The 24,342-nt window shown below is 38.0% G+C and overlaps 1 protein-coding gene across 1 annotated transcript in view; it reads left to right on the top strand.

Moving 5' to 3' along the window:
• Positions 1-24,342, top strand: part of LOC135211457 (angiopoietin-related protein 7-like) — a 142,177-nt gene that overhangs the window by 88,690 nt on the left and 29,145 nt on the right. Inside the window, exons 4-5 of the mRNA XM_064244769.1 lie at positions 18,603-18,674; positions 18,801-18,967. Coding sequence (XP_064100839.1) covers positions 18,603-18,674; positions 18,801-18,967 — 239 coding nt within the window. The remainder of the gene's footprint in view (positions 1-18,602; positions 18,675-18,800; positions 18,968-24,342) is intronic.

Genomic DNA, 24,342 nt, shown 5'->3' with positions numbered 1-24,342 from the left:
ATTAAGACATTCTTATCAGAAAGATACATAAAAGTCAAAGTGGGGCCTGAAATTGGTCATTTATCCAGGAGGAAGGAATCCATCAAGGTAGTGTACTAAGTGTGGCATTGTTTGCTTATAGCAATAAATGAGATAATTGAAATGATCCCACCAGGCATCCAAGGATCCCTTTTTGTAGGTGACTTCGTCATATACAGTAATGGTTAAAAAGTGCTGGACATAACCAACAGATTACAAGCAGCCATAAATAGGGTAAAAAAAATGGGTTGAAAACAAGGGTTTTAAGTTTTCACCGCAAGAAACAAAGGTGGTCAGATTTACAAGATCAAGAAAAAAGGAATTAATTCCTACTTTATTCTTAAATAATGATATAATTGAATTTGATGATCAGATAATATTCCTTTGTGTAATACTTGACAAAACTCTTACATTTAAAGAACATATAGAACAACTGGCGATAAAAGTGAGAAAATCCTTAAATATAATCAAAGTAATACCACATAATGACTGGGGTTCTCATAGAACCTCTGATAAAAGTATATAAGGCTATTTGTTTCAGTAAACTTGATTATGCATGTCTAGAATAGGGCAGTGCTTCTAAGACCCTATTAACAAAACGATGTCATTCATAACATAGGTATTAGACTGTGCACTGGAGCCTACAGAACTTCCCATTGTGGAAAGTCTGTATGTAGAAGCAGGAATAGAACCCCAGAAAGTACGAAGAAAAGAAATAAGATTTAAAAATATAGCTAAAATTAATGACCTTAATGGTAATCCAAACACTAAATAATGAAAACCATAGAAAATAATTGACAAACCAAGAGCCTCCTAACCATTAGAGAATAGACCCCTCGAGTAGGACTCCTTCCAGTGGTGAGGGGATAAGGGACCCTGGCTCCTGTGGGAGTGTAATTGCACTCCCATAGGTGCCCAGGGTCCTGACAGAACATCCTACAACCCTTTCTATCTCACTTGTAATCCTTCGCTCTTCTACTTTCTCTACTTTTTTCTTATTTTCTTGAATCCTTCTGTCCATCGCCTAATTTTGACTATTTTTTTTTGGGGGGGGGGGATTTTTAAATATGGTGTAAATGGTTTTGAATGAGAGTGAATGTATGTCTTTTAGTTATGTAACATAAGATGGTCTTGGTTGGTGTGTCAATCGATATTTTTAATTGCAGTTTTAATTGATTATTTGTATGAGATTTTAATGGATTCACATATTCATTCAATCCATTTCATTCAATCATATTACACTGCAACGCTGAATGACCTTTACAGGTGCCAGCACTTGGGCTATACCCTAAATTCCATGATCAATCAATCCGTCAATTAGAGAATCTATTAAAAATTGATATAGAACCTCTAAAATTAGGAACGAATAGCATGTAAAAAATAACCACTCCTAAAATACCTCCACGGAGACATGCTAAATAGAAATCTGTGATAAATTATTTAATAAAGTAACAGATGCACAATTAAGGAGTGAATTTGTCACACCACATAAACGGTGTAGGCTATGCTGTAGTAACAAAAAATATAAAAAGGGAAAAACTTCCAAAAATGAGCTCGATATGAGCACGATATTCACTGCAGAGATAAATCCTAAATTGGAGGCTATATAGCATACCTTTATGGTGGTAAATGCAAACGATACCTTTGTCATATACACGCATTCTTGTAGTGCTTTAGAGGCACTAAAACAATAGACAATTTCTCATCCTGTAATTGAAGAAATAAGGGAGTGGATAAATGTATTTGTAAAACGGAAATCTATAAATATATTAGTAAACGGAAATCTATAAGTATAAAATTGTTGGGTTTCTTCCCATGTGGCCATAAAGGGTAATGAGGAGGTGGATAAAGAAGCTATAAAGGCAGTAAAAAAGGAATTATACAAAATATAAATACCTTACAATGACATGAAAACAATAATAAATGGATACTGTCAATCAAAATGGAAAAAAGAATGGCTATAATTAAATCATAAATTAAAGCTTATAAAAATGTTCTGTAAAATCTTGGAATAGACAACGTCAAAGAAGGGAAGATGTCATATTAACAAGATTAGGAATAGGACATACATACTTTACACATAAATACTTGATGTTGCAAGGCGAGGAAATACTGTAACCACTGTTGTACTCTGGTTGCAGTCCATCATCTGCTGATGGAATGCCATAAATTCGAAAGAAAACGAAGATCCAACAACATATATAATATACCACTTAAAAAACTATTGGGAGAAAATGCCCCACTTCAAATATAGTAAATTATCTCAAAGATATAAATGTTTTATATGGTATAACACATCTTATAATTTCATAAAGTTATAGTACAGTAAGCGCTGAATGGCCTTTGTGCTTGGTGTTACGCCTAAACTTTACAAAATCAATCAATCCCAGCCAGAAGGCTCTTTATCTAGGTAGGTTATAGATACAGCAGTGTCAAGAGTTTTTCAGTCGGATCAAGGTTAGAGAAGTTGCGGTAGTGGCACACAAGTTCCTATCACAACCAGAACAGCCAGCTCACCAGTGGGAAGTCCTTCTAGAGATTTTGTCTTCTCTGGAGAAGCTGGTCCCTCAGGTTGTCTTCATCTTTGGTTTCTGCAATGGCGACTGAAAGACTTCTGGTCCCTGGCAGGAGATTCTCCTCTACAGAGTCCCTCATTCCGAAGAAGTGAAGCAAGACTTTCATTGGTGGTTTGATGACCGAATCTCTTGGTGGGAACCCCTCTGCGTTCTCCCCCTCCAGACTTCCTTCTGTTTTCAGACGCTTCCATCTCGGGTTGGGGTGCTCATCTGGGAGACCTCATTGCATCAGGCATTTGGAGTGCAGAAGACAAGCTGCTACACATTAATGTTTTGGAGCTGAAAGCAGCTTTTCTGAGTTAGAGAGTGTTTCGGGAGAAGGTAGAGGGTCATTCGGTGGTTCTGGTATCCGACAACACTACTTTGGTCGCCTATGTGAACAAGCAGGGGGTTCTGGTGTCTTGTCCCCTCTATTCATTGACAGAGTTACAGCAGTGGGTGATTGAGAACTCGGCGGAGCTCTCTGCCAGATACATTTGTTCTCGAAATCTCGGGATGACTTTGGTGGCTCCTCTGTTGCTTCAAACAGAGTGGTTCCCAGACCTTCTGTCTCTTCTGGCAGAGGTTCCAAGAGAGATTCCCCCGTGGCAGCAACTTTTGCCAGCCTCACGTCGAAAGGTTTCACCAGTCGGTAGAATCCCTGTCTCTTCACGGATAGAGACTATCAAGTATCTCCTTTGAATGAGAGGTTTTTCTCGGGGCAGTGGGATGTATGTCCAGTTACCTTGGGAAGTCCTCTTCAGCAGTTTACTTATGGAAATGGGCTGTCTAAAATTATTGGTGTCATCGATGGGGTTTCTCTCCACTGATAACCTCAGAGATAAGAAAAGCCTTTCTGTTTCTGCTATCAGGGACTACAGAGCAGTGTTAAGTTTGGTGTTACGTCTGAAAGGGGTGGACATCTTTTCCTCCTGGGAGATCTTGTTGTTCAGGGGTTTCAAACAGGCCTTTTCTCCAAGGGAACTCAGACCTCCCGCATGTGCTGTTTCGCTTGTCCTGAGAAGTCTCTCTCTAACCCCATTCGAGCCCTTTCGTCGATCGTCAGACAGAGATCTGACACTGAAGACAGTTATCCTGTTGGCCTTGGCTTCTTCAAAAAGAGTTTGGGAACATCATGGCCTGAGTTATGATGTGAAACATACCAGGGGTTGGGGCTCTGTGACCTTCGAGTTTGTCCCAGAATTTGTGGCCAAGACCCAGAATCACTCCGTGCATGATGACCGATTTGCCCCTCCTTTTTTTTTTTTTTCCATTCCATCATTGAATGATTCTGTTGACAACACCCGCAAGAGCTCTTGCTATGTCCTGTCAGAGCACTAGGATGCTATCTTGAAAGGAAACGCCATCTAAGACCTAGGTGTCGTAGACTTTTTGTTAGCACTGGTCAGTCCACAAAAGAAGTTTCCAAGAACACTATTTCATTCTGGATATGTGAGGCAATCAAGCAGGCTTACTCATCTCTTGATGGTTCTGTCACTGAGACTGTGCAGGCTAGAGCACATGACGTCAGAGGTATAAGTTCCTCTGGCATTTTAGAAAAACTTTGCCGTTTATAGAACTTTTAATGCTGTTACCTGGTTGCATCAATCCACATTCACTTCATTTTACCTAAGAGATGTTGCTCCCAGGTCTTTGAACAAGTTTTCCTTGGGTCCTGTGGTGGCTGCCCAACAAGTGTAATTCACCCACTGCACTTCAGGGGTGTTACAGACTGTGATCTCAGAGACAATGTTACGGTGTCGAAATTTCTGGAAAGGGTCGACACAATGTTATGGCCTCTGAGGGAGGTCCGCTTCAGATTTGATATGAAATAATAAAAAAAAAATATTTCAACACCAACAGTTGAAACTGGGGATATGAATATAGAAAGAAACACTAACACAACAAAGGTTTATTTACAAGCTTACTAACAAAGGTAAATGCAGAATGGTATCTCCTATTTACATAAACAGATAGAATCTTACACTGCATGAACTGGGGGAAAGTGAGGTAATAAGAATACTTCGAAGAGGTGGCTTCATAAGAGTAGATCGGCAATTGAGGACGTCCTCTTGACTCCGAATTGCAGAAAATAGTTTACTTGCAAGGCAGGAACTCTCCCCTTTTCTTCTCCGAAGTCTGCTCGACGTAGAGACAACTCGGCCGTCCACACTGGAAGAAGACTAGACCAATATCCAACCAACTCTCGAACAACTCTTTTGATGATTGATACTTCGTCGGTTCCTTTTTCTCGTATCTCACGGAAGATCTCTGCTGCTGCTGATCTCTCACTAATAATCTGATCTGTTGGCTCTTACTAACTGGTGATCTCTATCTTTTACGATCTCTTCCTCTTACGATCACTGCTCTCCAAAGTTCGTTCGTCGTATTTATACGGCATTCTGGGGGCGGAGTCTACGGCGAACATCACCGACTCCAGGGATTTCTAGAACTTCTTAGATGAATCTAGACGAGGTATTGCATCAGAAATCGCGGCGTTTCTCACGTAACGACGAGATCCACAACACTCCTGCCGATTGTAGAACCATCATGATAACAGGCACCTCCAACACATTGCGCTAATGCCTCCTTGCTGCCGAACTTCTCGAAAATGCGTTCTCCTTTCCTTAACTTTCTTTGCTATGAAACAAATACCATCACACGCCCCCCCAAAAGAGAAAAAAAAGGAAATCAATTGATTTTATTTTTTTTTCTAAAGAGAAGCAGAAATTAAACAGCGGGGAAACAATTCTGCATAAAGCTTTAATCCAGTCAAACACACACACTTCCCCACTCACACACTCACTCGTGCGATAACAGAAAACGGTTATTAGGCTACTCATTCTGAGAAAAATCTCTAGAGGCTACTGCTATAACATTATCCTTCTCTCTTACTATTTCCGTTTTCTGAACTCTGATTAAAACATAAAAATGCTAAAACACCTCTTGTGTTTTTCTCAAAACTAATCTCACTCGGTAACACTGTTACACGGGCGGAGGCCACGGCACGGGGCGTTGTTTATAATTCTGAAGCAAATTTACATTTACTGATTTTGCTCTACTCTTACCCACATTAATTCTATGATATATATTTCCCCTCTCCTCTAACACTGAAGAAGGACCTTCGAACTTATAAGGTAAAAAAGGACTTTCTCTCGAGACTAGTACTAAAGCTTTATCTCTTACACACAAACTTCTTTTGTTTGCTCTTAGATTATGTTTCCCTTTAAGTTCCCCTTGACTTCCTTTCACGTTTTCTTTCGCTAAGTGCCAAGCGCTTCCGTTCTCCTCCGCTGGCTGCCAAACATCTCTTAGATTGTTTTTATAATAATCAAGATTAGTTATGCAATCATCTCTACCCTTACTTCTAGGCAAAGTTATGAACATATTCATAAATACATTATCAAAAGATTCGCCTACTGAAGAAATATTACACAACTGAACTCTAGGAATTACTTGAATCGGTTTCCCGGCAATTTGATATTCAAGACAGCTTAAAACATAACTCTTTACATCAATTTTCATTTTAGGCCAAAAGTACGCCCTACTAATACACTTGAAAGTTTTATTTACTCCCAAATGTCCTTGCTCATCATGTGCTAACTTCAAAACTAGTTCACGAAGCTTCCTAGGAACTACTAATTGTTCTGTGACTTCCCCTTTACTACCTGACTTCGGTCGAACATAACGACACAAAACTTCGTCCTTTAAACAAAAAGTTTCCTTACACAAATCGAGATCATCATCCAGTTCACATTCAAAAATTCGTGTTAGTGTCTCATCCTCTCTCTGCAACTTGACTAGCTCATCCTTATCCAAAACGTTAGAGCCTAATTCATCACCATAACTAGTACTAGATACTGGTACATATACTACGTTACTCTCAACAGCTACGCCTTCCCCTTGGCTACTACTGTCCACGATAGAGTTAGGTTTCTCATTCGCACTCATGCCAAGATCAACCTCGCTACCTCTATCACACTCGTTTGAATCACGAACTCACTCACGTTCGAATCCACGAACTCTCACTCGTTCGAATCCACGAACAAATTATGATCGTAGTCTGTGTGTATCTAAACCCGACCTAGTTACTACCATTTCAGGCACTGGAATATTCCTCACAACAGGATTCACATTCTTGTATAAAGCTAAGTCATTACCGACAATAATGTCAACGCCTTCAACGTGCAAACTGTCCACAACTGCAATTTTTTTGTTTTCTTCTCCTGACACTACTGACTTTCTAAATTCAACTTCAACAAAGGGACAAAGAACACAAGTGTTAGGAAATCCACCTAACATGACTTTCTCTTCCATATTGATTTCTGCCCTGTTCGGCACACACTCACTCCTTATCAGTGATACAGCGGCCCCTGTGTCTCGAAGCAAGACCACTTCTCTCGAATCTACTCCTCCAAGAGAGGAAACTACGCCTTCCGACAGAAATTCACCACCACCTTCCTAGTTTCTCTCATCACATCATCCCATACTTGAGGAAAGGTTAACTAGCGATACTGGTTTCTTTCCGTCCTTCCTTTCTGCTGCACAATTTCTCGCTAAATGCCCTTTCCCATTACATCGGAAACAAGTTAATTCTGAGCCACTAGATGCCATTCTACTCTTACAAACCTTAGACGTATGACCAGGTTTTACGCATGTATAACAGGAATAGTCCCACTTTTTACTCGCATTGCTATTACTAGGACTGAAAACCTTTACTGCTTTGTACTCTACCAGACGAAGTATCATTTCGTTTCTTACTAACACTCAAATTATGAGTTAGACTATATTCGTCAGCTAGCCTAGTTTCTCCTGCAAAAGATACTTCTCGCCTGTCCTCTATATAAAGTCTAATCTCAGGGGATACGTTATCTTTGAAGTTTTCTAACAACACTAAGTTCTTCAAACTATCAAAATCCTCAACCTTAGCAGAAGTTAACCAATCAAAAAACAGCCTTTCTAACTTCTTACCATATTCTACATACGTAATATTTTCATCCTTTCTCAAACTCTTAAATTTCTTATGGTACGCCTCCGGTACTAGCCTATACGCACTAAGAACGGTTTCTTTCGCGATATCGTAATTATCACATTCCTCCTTAGACATGCAACTATACACAGTAAGCGCCCTACCACTCAAAACTGACTGCAAATATAAAGTCCACGTTTCTTTGGGAGAACCTACTCGTTCCATTAACTTCTCAAAACACATTAAATATGTCTTAACATCTTCCTCATCGAACTTTGGTACTAATTTCAACACTGCACTAATACCTAACGTATCAGCTTCTTTTCCGTTCTCGCCTGACCGACTGTTATGAGTACTTTCCCTTAACCGAGCAATTTCCAACTCATGCATACGTTCTTTCTCTCTCTCTTCCTGCTTATGCATACGTACCTTTTCTCTTTCTTCCTGCTCATGCATACGTACTTTTTCTCTTTCTAAACTCTTTCACTATCTCACTCATCCTGATTCTTTCTATATTCTCCCTGTTTCTAACTGTTAAAGTGTTGATAGCCTAGGCAAGGTTGCCACAAATGTTACGGACTGTGATCTCAGAGACAATGTTACGGTGTCGAAATATCCTGGGAAGGGTCGACACAATGTTACGGCCTCTGAGGGAGGTCCGCTTCAGGTTCGATATGAAATAATAAAAAAAATAATATTCAACACCAACAGTTGAAACTGGGGATATGAATATAGAAAGAAACACTAACACAACAAAGGTTTATTTACAAGCTTACTAACAAAGGTAAATGCAGAATGGTATCTCCTATTTACATAAACAGATAGAATCTTACACTGCATGAACTGGGGGAAACAGTGAGGTAATAAGAATACTTGCTAAACAGTTTGGCACTTCGAAGAGGTGGCTTCATAAGAGTAGATCGGCGATTGAGGACGCCCTCTTGACTCCGAATTGCAGAAAATAGTTTACTTGTAAGGCAGGAACTCTCCCCTTTTCTTCTCCGAAGTCTGCTCAACATAGAGACAACTCGGCCGTCCACACCGGAAGACGACTAGACCAATATCAACCAACTCTTGAACAACTCTTTTGATGATTGATACTTCGTCGGTTCCTTTTTCTCGTATCTCACGGAAGATCTCTGCTGCTGCTGATCTCTCGCTAATAATCTGATCTGTGGCTCTTACTAACTGGTGATCTCTCTCTTTTACGATCTCTTCCTCTTACGATCACTGCTCTCCAAAGTTCGTTCGTCGTATTTATACGGCATTCTGGGGGCGGAGCCTACGGCGAACGTCACCGACTCCAGGGATTTCTAGAACTTCTTAGATGAATCTAGACGAGGTATTGCATCAGAAATCGCGGCGTTTCTCACGTAACGACGAGATCCACAACACTCCTACCGATTCTAGAACCATCATGATAACAGGCACCTCCAACACATTGCGCTAACGCCTCCTTGCTGCCGAACTTCTCGAAAATGCGTTCTCCTTTCCTTTAACTTTCTTTGCCATGAAGCATTTACCATCACAAGGGGGCAGCTTATATCTTGCCTATGATGATTGTTTGGAAGAGAGAATTAGTTGGCTGGTCTTTCTCTTTTTGTTTCTTTCTTCTTCCTACGGGCAGGTTGAGGAATATGTACTGTGGTTTTATTGCAGTGTCTTACCGAACAATTATATAGCTATAGGTTCCCTATGAATGGCAGACAATAGATTCAAAACTTCCACGGTGGCGCAGCCATCACTGATGTAGGTGACGTCATCTCCCTCCACTCGAGGGAGCTACAGGTACAACTGCCCAGGTAACATAAATTCGTTCTCTGCTGGCTTCTGGTGATCATCGTTGGTCGGTGAAGACTTTGTCTTCATTTGATGGGAAGTGTATATCTCCAATATCGGTGAAGTATTCATCTCAGTGTTTGTGGGATTGAAGCTAGTTAGCTGAATTTCCTTTCTGCAATTTTGTGGTCTTACCATCATGTCGGACTCTAGTCCTTCAGTAGTTCGGTTTTACGCCGGAGGGTGCAGAACTAGGTTAGTTAATTTATGATTCGCATACTAAGTGCATTAAGTGTAGGGGTTGTGAGTGCTCTAGAGAGTCTACTTGTGATGAATGCAAGAATTGGAGTGAACAACAGTGGAAAGTTTTTGTTTCTCACTCAGGGAAGGTAATTAAGGATAGGAAGAGGAAGGTGGCTCTCAGAGCTGAAAGTAAGACTAGTTTAGCTGCTTCTGCTTCTTCTATCGAAGCACCTGCTCCTATTCCTTCTCCTTCTCCTCCTCTTATTATGACTCCGATCTTGAGTCCTCCTACTCCTGCTCCTGTAACTCCCTTGCCAACTTCCCATGGAGTTTCTCCTGACACTATTGCTAGCCTCAAGTCTAAATTTGAAAAGAAATTTGATGTATTAGCTAATACGGTTATGCAGTTTGGTTTGTCAGTAAAGTCTTTCATAGAAAAGACTTTTAGTGAAGTGAAAAGTGTCAGTGTAGTGCTATCTGAGGGGATGGCTGTTTGCCCCAATAGTTCTCCTAGACGAAGGTCCCTGTCACGCTCCCCGCCTCAGGGAGAAGACATACCGGAGGTCCAAGGGAGACTGTCGGGGTTTGCCCACAGACAGTTGCTTCATCCGTCAATCCTGTGGTGCGACAGCAGGATCGACTAAACACCATTGGAAATGTTTGTCGTTCTGTAATCAGTTATCGACAGAGTAGAGTGATTCGTCACCGATTAGATATTGTAAATGGCGTGATTCTTCAGCCTCATGTCCTTTGAAGAGATGTTCGACTGAAGAGGTGTTCTCTCCGCCCCCTGTGAAGAGGAACAGAAGTAGATAACCCTCGCCTGTCGTGTAGCGTAGCTACATGGACTTCGCCTCAGATTCTCACAACAGCGACAGCCGCCTTCAACTCGATTGTGGAACGACCGATTCTGAGTCTGTCGAGATCTTAGACTCATCAACGACTCATCAAACTCGAAAGTTTACCTTCGACTTCGCATGCGACAGATAATTCGACTGGCGCGAGATCTCCGTTGTCAATTGTGTCGAAGTCCACAACCCCAGTTGCTACGACTTCAACTCAAGAAGACGAAAATTTAGTTCCTTTACGTCGCCAATTACAAGAGCTGATGAACTGGATGAAAGAAAGCAAACAATGTCCGAAGAACAATGAGTCGAATCAAGAACCTCTGTCGCCTATCTCTTCGGATGATGAGGAGGACTTGGAAGTGGACTCTCCCTCTCTCGTGCTATTCGAAGCTTTTACGCTACGTTCTGGACATGTACCCGGATTACTTCGTAGCAGCCGCTCCCAGGTCGCCTGCTTCCAACATCCTGATGAGAAGGAAGAATTTCGATCCTCTTCTCCCGAAACTCGTACTTTCCAAGGCTGCTAAACGATCGCTTCGTGATATAGAAGGCTGGTTGAAGTTCAAGAGAGAGCTCGGGAAAGCAACTTTCGCCTATCCTCCATCGAAACTTAAGAAGAGGTATAGGTTCTACGTAACCGGAGAAGCCTCCTTCCAAGGGGACTTCTCTGACCTGGTAGATGCAAATAGGAGGTCCGTGTTTGCAGCAGCTAAAATATTCTTTACATCACCCGAGTTGGACCATTTGGTAAAGAATATCTTCAAGATTTTAGAGATTGTGAGCTTCCTGGACTGGACGATCCGTGTGCGGACAGTGTCTCGAATGGACAGTGTGTCGAACTGAAAGTGTCGAACTGAAAGTGTCGAACTGAAAGTGTCGAACTGAAAGTGTCGAACTGAAAGTGTCGAACTGAAAGTGTCGAACTGAAAGTGTCGAACTGCCAGTGTCAAATGATAAAGCCAGAGAGAGAGAGAGAGAGACTGAAATTAGTTATCAAATTAACCTTTAACTATATAACAATGTTTACATTGATATATCCTTTACATATTGATTCTAGAGAGAACGAGACAGAATAAAGTATCCAATTGTCAAATTAGTTATCAAAATTACATTCGATGTCATTCAAACAAAAAAACAAAAAGTATTCTCAATTTTATTTATAAGGAAATATAAGATATGAAAATAAAATGTAGTGATGTATTAAAAAACTTTTTTATCAAAGAACTACAATCATTCTTCAATATTAGCCTAAAAGCATTATAATTTTTATTTATGTGAAAGTATAAAAGTATGAAAATACAAATGCATTGACGTTTAAAAAAAACTTATCTGTAAAGAATTACAATTATTCATCAATATCAGCTTAAAAACATTAAGAATTTTATTTATGAAAAAATATAAAATATGAAAATACAAATATATTAAATATGTATTAAAAAAAACTTGCATCAATACTTGTTTAAAGATTGTGAGCGATGTCTCTTGAGATATTCTAATCCAAGATTGACGTCATATGTATCAAAAATACTTTTTAGTCTTAAGGATAGCATATTTTTTATATTTTTTTCTTACATCTCTGTTGTCGAGTTTGCTCTAGAATCATTTCAGTACTGGCCTGCTCCATACGTAGTTTTCGTAAAAGCTTGTCCTCTGTAGGGTGGCAATCTTCACTCTTCTATGAAATGCATTATGCCAACCTTCAACGGAATCATTGGTCCTAGGCAAATCGTTTGCCACTCTTTCGTGAACTGACCATAAGTCAATTTCATACAATGGCTTCTCCTTCCCCTCTGAACGATTCCCAGCCATGTAGCTTCAAAATATTGCAAAAATTCTCCTAATATTTCATCGGTTTCTTCATCAAAAGACTCCATTAACTTATTGAACAGAGCACAAACATCACAGGGAGGAACAAATGCGAGGGCCTGTATTTGCTTTATAATAAAAGCATTATTGCGCTCGTTATACCATGTCTGCAACCCAAGGGCTTGGAATTTCCTCCACAGACACTGCCCGAAGTGAAAAAAGCATCCATAAATTGTGGCTTCCGGGAAAATTATCCTCATTTGGTTGATGGCCGAGCGTTCAAAATCAGCAGTAATGGAAGCAGGATTTAATTGCTTTTTGTGCAAAAACTCAAAAATAATGGAATAAGTAGTCTCATCTTTGTTATCGGTAATGCAGTATACTAACGGTAAAGTCATATTTTGATCAAAAAGACCATTAATGGTATATAGTTTTTTTCCATTAGGAGCCGACTTGAAGGTTCCATCACAGAACCATCTTCTATTGGACCTCAGTGTGTTGACATTCTGGGTTGTTGAATATATTTTTACACCATTTTCATCTAATAATAAGAATGGCTCCCCCCTCGTTGTTACAGTCAAGTTTTCACCGCTAAAAGTTGAATTGCGAACTCTCCTTATTGTCCGAGCTAGAGATTCCTTTCTTGGAAGCTTTCCAAAAATAGAAACTTAAACATCGTTTGTGCACTGATTTATTATAGACGATGGAATTTCTTCAGAATGTTGAGCATTAATTTTAATTTTATCTATAACTTTTATAGTATCAATATGCGCACTGTCTTGCTGATGTGAATGCTCTGTAGCTTTGCAAATTGTTTCACCGTGCGTTATTGCTCTGCCGTTACAACAATGTCTTTTTTTCACATTTCCTATGAATTCGTTCATTAATCACTTTATCGATCACGTATGCATAGCCTTCTGTAGCAGTTTCTTTCCACCCATTTGAGTTTTGATTATTTCCATTATGGAGGGTTTGTTAGAATGGAAATTTGAATTGAAACGTTTGAATCTCGAAGGAAGTTAACTGGTGAATGAAGCTCTAACAGAATGCATACTGTATATATGTAAATGATATATCAGTGTAAACAATGTTATATAGCTAAAGGTTGATAACAAGTAATTTCAGTCGTTGGACAATTTGGTACTTTATTCTTTCTCTCTCTACAATTGATAACTAATTTCAGTCATTAGACAATTTGGTACTTTATTCTCTCTCTCTATCTTCGACTTTGTCATTTCGACACATTGTCAGTTCGACACATTGTCTGTTCGACACATTGTCTGTTCGATACTTTGTCCATTCAATACTTTGTCCTTCGACACTGTCTTTCGACACACTGACCTAATACCGGATGATCGGAGCTCTCGCTACAAAAATAGAGGACTGCCCTGCTCTCCAGGAGGACCTGGCATCAGACTGGCTTGGGGTTTTGTCATGTGCTGACAAATCAGTTCGGGATGGTTGCGATGAGCTGGCCTCTCTCTGCATTCGGGACTCTCAAGAAAAGGCAGCTCTGGTGTTCTTTTGTTTCGAGAGGAGTCGCTTCACCTCAGAAGTCCACCCTTTTGTTTTCTCCTCTCAACAAGAATAGTCTGTTCCCCGAAGAAACAGTGGCCAAGACACTTTCCGCACTGGAAACTTGCAGAAGAAACCCTTTCGAGGGGGCAGGTCTAGACCGTTCGTCAGGCCTCAATCGAATTTACAACATCCGACCTAGTCCTCAACCAAACCCGACACGAAATCGTTCAAGTGATCCTTCAATCCTTCATGCTCCGGTAAGGGGCAGACTGAGCCTCTTCTGGGAGGAATGGAGTTGCAGAGGGGCAGAGCCCTGGGTGACCCAAGTTCTCCGGTTCGGTTACTCCATTCCTTTCAAAGACACTCCGCCTCTATCCAATGTTCCCATTGCATCACCCGCCTACTCTCCAGGCTCTGAGAAGTTTGTAGCCTTAACTCGAGAAATAGAGACTCGTGCAGAAGGCTGTCATAGACGAGATAAGCGACAGACCATCCCCGGGGTTTTACAACAGTGTTCGTGGTCCCCAAGTCATTAGGGGGCTGGAGGCCCGTAGTGGATGTAAGCGCACTGAATTTGTTCGTTCAGAAGACCAAATTCAATATGGAAAAGACTCATTCGGTGTTGGAATCCTTTCGCCAAGGGGACTGGATGGTATCCCTCGATATGAATGATGCATACTTCCACATCCTAATTCACCAGGACTTCAGGAAATACCTTCGGTTTATGTTCATGGGTAAGACCTACCAGTTTCGATCTCTCTGCTTCGGCCTCTCGACAGCACCGCAAGTATTTACGCGAGTGCTGACTCCTGGGCATCAGTGTGTCACTCTACCTAGACGACTGGCTTCTCCACTCCTCTTTGGAAAGTCAGTGTATGAAGAATCTCAATAGGACTCTTTCATTAACTCACTCGTTAGGTCTTCTTATAAGTGAGGAGAAATCTCTGCTAATTCTGACTCGGAGCAACGCTCTCTTCATATCAACGTGAGGGAGCTTTTAGCAGTGTACCTGGGACTTCAGGCGTTCTCTCATCTCGTGACGGGACAGGTGGTAGCAGTTCATGGAGATAACTCCACAGCACTTTCCTACATCAGTAAACAATGGGGAACGCGCTCCTTCACCCTCTACAACCTTGCAAAAGATCTGCTTCTGTGGGAAGAAAAATTTCAAGTTGCGCTGATCCCTCAATTTGTTCTAGGGAAATGAATGGGTTGGCGGACAAACTAAGTCGCCGTCATCAAGTACTGCCATTGGAATGGACTCTCGAAGCGAAGGTCTGCCTAGACCTATGGAAACATTGGGGAAAACCGATGATAGACCTATTTGCAACTTGAGGAACAACCGCCTTCTGCTGTTTTGCTCTCCAGTCATTCGACGCAATGTTACTAGACTGGTTGGGCCTGGAAGCGTACGCCTTTCCCCCGTTCAGCCTAATAACACAAAAAAGTTTCTCTGATACTAGTCGCTCCATTCTGGCCAAGGAAAGAATGGTTCCCAGATCTCCTCGACTTGCTCGTAGATTTCCCCAGACTTCTTCCGTTAGAGATGTCTACTCAGACAACCGCACTTCGGAAGATTCCACCAAGGATTATCCGGTCTGGTACTGACAGGATACATACTGTCAGGAGTCTCGTCAGAGCCAAAGGTTTTTCGAGATGAGCTGCTATCGCGAACTGCAGAAGAGATTCTTCTAACAGACTATACCAGTCTAAATGGGGAGTGTTTCGAAAATGGTGTAGACAAACTAAATTCTCTTCTTCTGAAACATCTGTGAACAAAATATCTGATTTCCTTCTATTCTTAAGGGACGTTAAGCGTTTAGCGCCTTCAACTATTAGGGGATACAGAGTGATGCTGTCTTCAGTTTTTAAACACAGAGGACTAGACCTATCCACGAATAGTGATCTTTCCAATTTAATTAAATCGTTCGAGACTAACAAATCTCGATATAGTTCTTAAACGGCTTTTGGGTCCTCCCTTTGAACTGCTACTTTCTCTATGAGGAATCTCACCAAGAAGACTTTATTTTTAGTTGCATTGGCATCAGCTAGACGAGTTAGCGAGCTACACGCGATAAGGTGGGATTTTCTCAAGGCGACACAATTTGCTCCGTGGTGCTCAATTTTCTCGCGAAAAACGAAAATCCTTCTAATCTTTGGCCATGTAACTTCGTTCTCAAGAACCTGACAGACTTGAAAGGCCAGGAAGAAGAAGAACGGCTCTTATGTCCCGTGCGGGCATTAAGATATTACCTCTGCAGAACGGAGAAAATTAAGAATTCAATCGAATCGTTTGTGGTGCTCTGTTAAAAATCCCTCTCGCCCTCTCTCAAAAAACACTATTTCTTTTTTCCAGAGTGAATTAATTGTCAAAGCACATTCTCAAGCTAATGACGCAGTGTTTCCTTTACTGAGAGTGAAAGCGCACAAAGTTCAAGCGGTAGCGACTTCCCTCACTTTTCGACACAACTTGTCGCTATGCGCTATCCTCCAAAGTACCTTTTGGAGGTCTAAATCTGTGTTCGCTACGCATTATTTGAAAGAAATTGAGACAGTGTTCGAAGATTGTAAGTTGGGAGAAATGACATAGGGGGTTGCTCCCTCTGTTAGCCTATGTTTCCCCTTGTATCAAGGTTGAAGAGTTAAAGGGAAGTCTGGGGGTACAATGTACCTGGAGTACTCACCAGTCATTTTAGTGTTAGTTTTGGTGGGTAAAGGTTTTTATTTCGGTGTAGGTGACAATTGTTTTTCATGTTGGTTATTTCTGGTCTTAGCCCAGTGCAAGGGCAATATTTTGTTGTATCTTCGTTGAGTCAGCGGTGAACACCATGACTACGAGGATATTCCACTCATTGTAGAGGCACCCATTGGTCATACTCCAAGCCTTCTACTTCGTAAGATGAGCACCGACCAGAGGCAGTATTCTCCTGTAGTAGCTCTCTTACAAGGTAAGGTACAACAGGCACTAACAGTGCTTTTGGGTATTTTGTTTTCAAGAATCATATGTTATTTTTGAATTAAAACTTGAATCCACAGCCCTTGCAATGGGTAATCAGCTGTATAATTGTTTGGTAAGACACTGCAATAAAAATGGAATTTTCATTATAAAATAGTTTCATTGCATTCTTACCAAACAATTATTAATCGAAGTCCTCCCTCCTCCCCATAGGTGGATGGCTGGGCAGAACGAATTGATGTTACCTGGGCAGAAGAAATGTGATTTATTAGTTTATATTCTAAGAGCGATAAGAATTGGTAAAGAAATTGAAAGGAGAGGATCAACCCAAAAATTTAAAATACGTGAATGTAGAGACAAAAAGAATTATTTGATATTTGTAATGTGGTACGACTTATTTATTGTATATTCTGACTGGCCATTTATAACTTGTATACTGATTTTTTAGTTAATAATTCTTTTTACTAGTTTGAATATACGTACTCCCTGTGAATATTTTTTAACTAGTTTACATTGAATCCTTGATAAGAAAACTTTAAAAAATATTTGATTCAGTTGATATTGTTAGGGTCTCTTGATGAAAGTTTAATAATTGCAGAAGAAAACTTCATATTTACCAAACTATAACAGTACTCCCCACCCCCATCACTCTTTCCAATACATATTACTACTGGCTTACCCTCTAGGAGCTCTGAAGCTCTGTCCCTGTCAGCATAGGTGAAGGGATGTTCAAAGAAGAATATCTTGAAAGTTGTAGATGACCACTGTTTATGCTTTTACAGTTTGCTGCTCCTGCTTGAATAGGTGACTGATGGCTGAAGTCTGAGCAGTAATCTCTGTCGATTGAGTTTCTTACTGACTTACGAGTAGTTAAATTTGGAAACTTCATGCTCCATGTTTGATTCCATCAGGGAGGAAACTTTTGGCTGTTAGTGGATCTGAAGGAGATGCACTTCTGGGTGCCTATTCATCAGTCCTCCAAGAGGGACCTCTGCTTTGTCTGCATTGAGGCTGTTTGCAGTTCAAAGTTTATTGCTTTAGATTGCAATAGATCCAGACTCCAGGGTGCTCATGCTAGTGTTTACCTTTAGTGTCAGCAAGGCTTCATTAACTGGTTATCTGCTTGCTGCTGTACCTGAACTGTTGGTTAGATGTGTCATCCTCAGTCATGGTTGCTCCAGAAGAGCGACCCTCTTTGGATTTTATGATCTAGATCAACCAACAAATCTGAGCTTATGTCCAAGCAGAAGGCATAGTATCTGAGCATACTTACAGACATGACACTTGTCTTTCATGTTGACAAGCTCAGGAAAATTTCAGTGTAGTCTGTCGTTTAAGGAATATCCAGCTGTTTTAAGCAAGTATTTTTCGGTTGCTTGTCATCTCTGAAGAAGCTAGGTTTGCATAGGTGACTCCACCTTCATTCACTTCATTAGCAGCTGAAGCACCATTGGATGGCCTCGAGTAACACTCCCTCTTGGCTTGTTCCCTAAAGCAGTGGGGTAAAAGAGGACCTTGCTTGATGGGTAGATAGTAGGAACTTCTTTGTGGGAGTTACCATGAACTCCCCACCTCCAAAAATGCTTCTGTTCTCAGAAGAATTGAAAGCTGGGTGGGATGCACACTTGAGTGGTCTGTGTACCTCAGGTGTGTTGGATAGAGGGTGAACTTCATTTGTACATCGTGTATTTTTGTTAGTTTGTGAGGTAGGTGCATGAGTATTCAGGGTTAAAATAGGGGTACTATTCCCTGTTTAAATTGTATTTATATTGTATGTTTTAAGATATTTTTTTAAGGTTTTCCTACAGAATTTCGTACTATATTAAAATGGCTTAGGTATATCACTAAAAGTGTACATAAAATCTTTTGTTATTACAGGCTGTTTAGGTACTAAACTTTATATTTTTCAGGCCAAAGGATTGTAGTGAAATCGCTCAACAGGGGCAAACTGTTAGTGGAGTCTTCACAATATATCCTTACAAGTAAGAAACCAAAGAGAATAATTCAGTTAATGAAGTAAAAGGTTTAGAAAATAATTCAGGATATGGATTTAAGATAAAATGTGCACTTTTCACAGCGTTCCTGCTGACTTTTTAATTTATCATTAGGTGTGGCCATACAGGTGAGGGTGTGCAAGTCTGGTGTGACCTAGATGGAGTAGATGGGTGGACAATAGTGCTGTCTCGCAAACCCCTTCTGCACCAAGTTGATTTCAACAAGAACTGGAGAGATTATAAAATGGGCTTTGGAGATCCAAAATCAGAATATTGGTTAGGTATGATCTTTGACAGTTAAAAATTTTGACTATATACATACGTTCTTAATCAGGAACCTTTATATATATATATATATATATATATATATATATATATATATATATATATATAATATATATTATATATATGTATATATGTGATATATATATGTGTATATGATATATGTATATGATCTTATATATGTATATATGTATATATTGTATATGTGTATATATATATATATATGTGTATAGTATACTATATATATATATATGTATATATATATAGATGTATATATATATATATGTATATATATATATTATATATTATTTTATATATATATATATATATAGGTCTTATATATATATATATATATATAATATATATATATATATATATATATATGTATATAGTATATCTATGTATATATATGTGATATAATATATTATATATTATATATAGTGTATATAGATGAGTATATATAATGTATATTGTATATATTTATATGATAAATATTATATATTATATATATATATATTATAGATAAATAATATATATGTATGTATATTATATATATATATATATATAAATCATATATATATAATATATATTATATTATATGTATATGTATATATATGTATATATATATGATATCTAGTATATATATGTATATATATATAGTATAATATATGTATATATATATAATATATATATGTTTATATATATGTGTATATATGTAATATTATATGATATATATATATATGTATATGTCTAATATATATGTATATATATCTATATATATATACATTTTAGATATATATATATATATATATATCTATGTATATAGTGTATATATATGTATATATATATATGATATATCGTATATGGGGATATATATATATCTATATGTTCTACTATTATTATATATATATATGATATATATATATATATATAATATTTATATATATATATATATATATATATGATATTATATATAGATATATATATACATATATATATATATATATAGCCATATATATATATATATATATATATACATATATATATATATATAACATTATATGATATTTATATATATCATATATATACATATATCTATATATATATATATATTATCATATATAGTATATATACATATATATATAAGTACATCTATATATACATATAATATATACATATATTACAACTCTAGTACATATATAAATACTATATACATATATACCTATTATATTACATAACATATAATACATATATAGACATATATATACATATATACATATATTAGATACATATTACATATATATATACATATATAACATATATATATAAATACATATATATACATATATATACATTATATACATTAATATTATACATATACTATATATATATAGATATATAATAAATATATATACATATACATATATATTATAATGATACATACATATATATATAAAGATATATAGATATATATATATTACATATATATATATATATATATATATATATATGTGTATATATAATATATATATAGTATATATAATAATATATATCTATATAACTTAGATATATTTATTATATGTATATTTATTAATATTCGTAATATATGTCTATATTATTAATGTATATGTATAAATATGTATAATATGTAAATAGATATAATAAGTCCTATATATCCTATATATATAGATAATTTATTTACATATGTGTACTCCCTATTTTATTATATCTAGATGTATATATTATATGTATATCTAAAAATATATATACATGTCATGATTATGTATATATTATCTACATATATGTATATATATATGTATATATATATGTATAGTATAATATATATATGTTTATACTATGTATATAGATGTATATATATAGATATATATGTATATTATATGTATATAATGTATATAGATATATATGTATATGTATATATATATATATATATATATATATATATATATACTGATATATGATATATATATACTATATATATATATAGATAATATATATATATACATATATACACACATATGTATACAGTGGTACCTCAAGATACGAAATTAATTCGTTCCGAGGCGGCCTTCGTATAATGAGTTTTTCATATCTTGGAACACATTTTACATGTAAAATGGCTAATCCGTTCCAAGCCCTCCAAAAACACCCCATTAAATTTCATAATAAAGCTAAATTGACCTATAAACAATGAAATACTACAACAATTTGGACCATTCAATACCTAAATTAAGAATAAAAATCGAAAACCTGTAAATAAAGTGTATATTAGTGTACAAGAAATATTATTACTGTAACGTAAAATGTGGAAGCTTACCTTTCGAGTGAGGCTATCTCCGATAGTGGCGGCAGAGGAGGAGGAGGACAAACGGCAGATAACGTACGTACGTACACTTAACTTTATGAAAACACACAAAAAATTTAAGGAAAACCATAAAACTAAAATTTACGAAACACCTTAACAAAACTGTAACACTTAACTTACAAAAATCTAGAAATTACGTAAACATTTTTTTTTTTCTTTTTCTTTTTTTTTATTAACTTTTTTTTACTTTTACGTAGGCTTTTTTTTTTTTTTTTTTTAACAGAATTTCAACTTCATCACTGCTTTCAACTTCTGTTTTTCATCACTTGGTTCTTCCTTTTTGCTTTCAACTTTGTTTTTTATCACTTGGTTCTTCCTTTTTGCTTACTCCTGCTAATGCTGAAGCCCTCTTTAAAAAATAACGATCCAAGGAAGATTGCTTCTGCCTACTTTTCACAATGTTCCTGAAACGACTCAAGCAAACGTCATCGAACTGCGCAAGCATGCGACCTGTGTGAGCCTTTTCGGGGTGTCTTTTTTCGATAAACAATTGCACTTTATGAAAAGCGCCTAGAATATCCTTAATTTCTGCCGTTGTCATAGGCTGCTGCTCCTCTTCCTCGCCGCTGCTAGAGAACTCCTCTTGAACGACGTTAAGTTGCATGGCCTCCAACTCCTTCAGGTCATCCATCGTAAGCTCCTCTTGGTGCTCCTCGAGAAGGTCGTTGATGTCGTCCTCGTCGACGACCAGCCCCATGGACTTGCCGAGTGCAACGATCTCATCAAGATCTAGTTCCAAAACAGTTTCGGGATCATCAACTGTTTCTGACTGCAGTACCAGCTTCGCCCATGTCGAATCCCTCAAAGTCTCTGGCGGATACGACATCAGGCCAGAGTTTCCTCCACGAGGAATTCAAGGTTCGCCTCGAAACCTCCTGCCAAGCTAGGTCAATGAGTCGGATGCAAATGACGATGTCGAAATGCTCCTTCCAAAATTGACGCAAGGTGAGGTTTGTGGTATCGGTGATGTCGAAACATCTCTTGAAAAGATGTTTCGTGTACAGCTTCTTAAAGTTCGCTATCACTTGTTGGTCCATGGGCTGGAGGAGAGGGGTGGTGTTGGGCGGAAGAAAAAGAATCTTAACGAAGGAATACTCCGCTAGGATATCTTCCTCGAAGCCAGGAGGGTGGGGAGGGGCATTGTCCAACACCAGCAGACATTTCAGGGGGAGGCGCTTCTCTTCCAAAAAACTCTTCACAGTCGGGCCGAAACACAGATTTACCCACTCCGTGAACAAAAGCCTCATTACCCAGGCTTTTGTATTAGCCCTCCACATCACTGGAAGCTTCTCCTTCAGCACCTTGTGGGCTTTGAAGGCTCGAGGAGTCTCAGAATGATACACCAGTAGGGGCTTCACCTTGCAATCCCCACTAGCGTTTGAACAAAGTGCGAGCGTAAGCCTGTCTTTCATAGGCTTATGCCCGGGTAGCTTCTCTTCCTCCGTGATGTACGTCCGACGAGGCATTTTTGTCCAAAAAAGGCCAGTCTCATCACAATTGAAGACTTGCTGAGAACTGTAGCCTTCCTTGTTGGTCATCATCTCGTCGAAAGTCTTCTTAAATGCTTCGGCTGCTTTCGTGTCCGAGCTGGCAGCCTCCCCATGACGCACCACCGAATGGATGCCAGTCCGTTTACGAAATTTCTCGAACCAGCCATGCGAAGCCTTGAACTCTGGGGTTGGCGTTGAAGTCCCTTCCCCTCCCTCGTCTTCCACCTGCGCAATCAAATCGCCAAAAAATAGCACTGGCCTTGTGAGCGATTGCTGTCTCCGTTACTGTATCGCCAGCGATTTCTTTGTCTTTTATCCAGATGAGGAGCAGCCATTCCATCTCGTCGTGCACATGGCTCCTCTTGCTGGACAAAATAGTGATGCCCTTCGATGGTGTAGTTGCTTTAATGGCATCCTTCTGTTTAAGGATGGTGCCTATTGTCGACGGATTACGGCCGTATTCCTTTGCGATCACACTCGATCGCATACCAGCTTTGTACTTCTTTATGATCTCCATCTTTGTCTCCAGAGACAGCATGCGCTTCTTTCCGTGAATTTCAACTTTCTTGGGACCCATGACTACGTTATTTTACGTAAAGTTACACAAATACGTAATAATACAGTCTTCGCACAACACGATAATATGTACTGCAACGAAATCACTAACGAATTTACGTTACTAAACGAAATCGTTGGAGCGAACGAATGCCGATTGCGTACGGTAAAGTTTCGGGTGCGGAGGGGCTGAGCTAAGGGACGCCAGCGCGTACGTATAGAAGATGCATGATGGGAGGGATGCTGTCCAATCAGAGAGAAGGATATCATGGCTTGGCTAGCATCAGGAACCAATGGAGAGCAGGAGGATGGTGGCGAGTCTACTAGCACTAAGATGGCGGCGTGTGGCGCGAGTTTCAAAATTGTTATCGGGCGAATCTCGGACTTTCAGAAACCTTTCGTATCTTGAAAACTTTTCGTATGTAGAGCAGTAAAATTTTTCGCATTGGCTTTCGTAACTTGGATTTTTCGTTAAGTTGAGCCTTTCGTATCTCGAGGTATGTATGATGTATGATGTAGTAATGTAGGTATGTATGTATCATGTAGGTATGTATGGATGTATGTATGTATGTATGTATGTATGTATGTATGTAATGTATGTATGTATTGTATATATATATATATATATATATAAATATACATTATATATAAAATATATATAATAAAATAAATATTATATATAAATAAATAATATATAATATTAAATATATATAAATAGATAAATATATAATAAATAAACTATACATATAAATAGATACACTATATATATATATATATAAATGTATATATATAAAATATAATATAATAAATATATATATATATATATATATATATTATACATATATAAATATAAGATATAATATATATATATATCCTATATAATATTTAGATTATATATATATATATAGTTATTATATACATATAACAATAATATAATATATATATA

The sequence above is a fragment of the Macrobrachium nipponense genome, chromosome 19 (assembly GCF_015104395.2).
Source record: "Macrobrachium nipponense isolate FS-2020 chromosome 19, ASM1510439v2, whole genome shotgun sequence".
In the NCBI taxonomy this organism is placed as follows: Eukaryota; Metazoa; Arthropoda; class Malacostraca; order Decapoda; family Palaemonidae; genus Macrobrachium; species Macrobrachium nipponense.
This window is presented reverse-complemented; position numbering and strand designations above follow the sequence as displayed.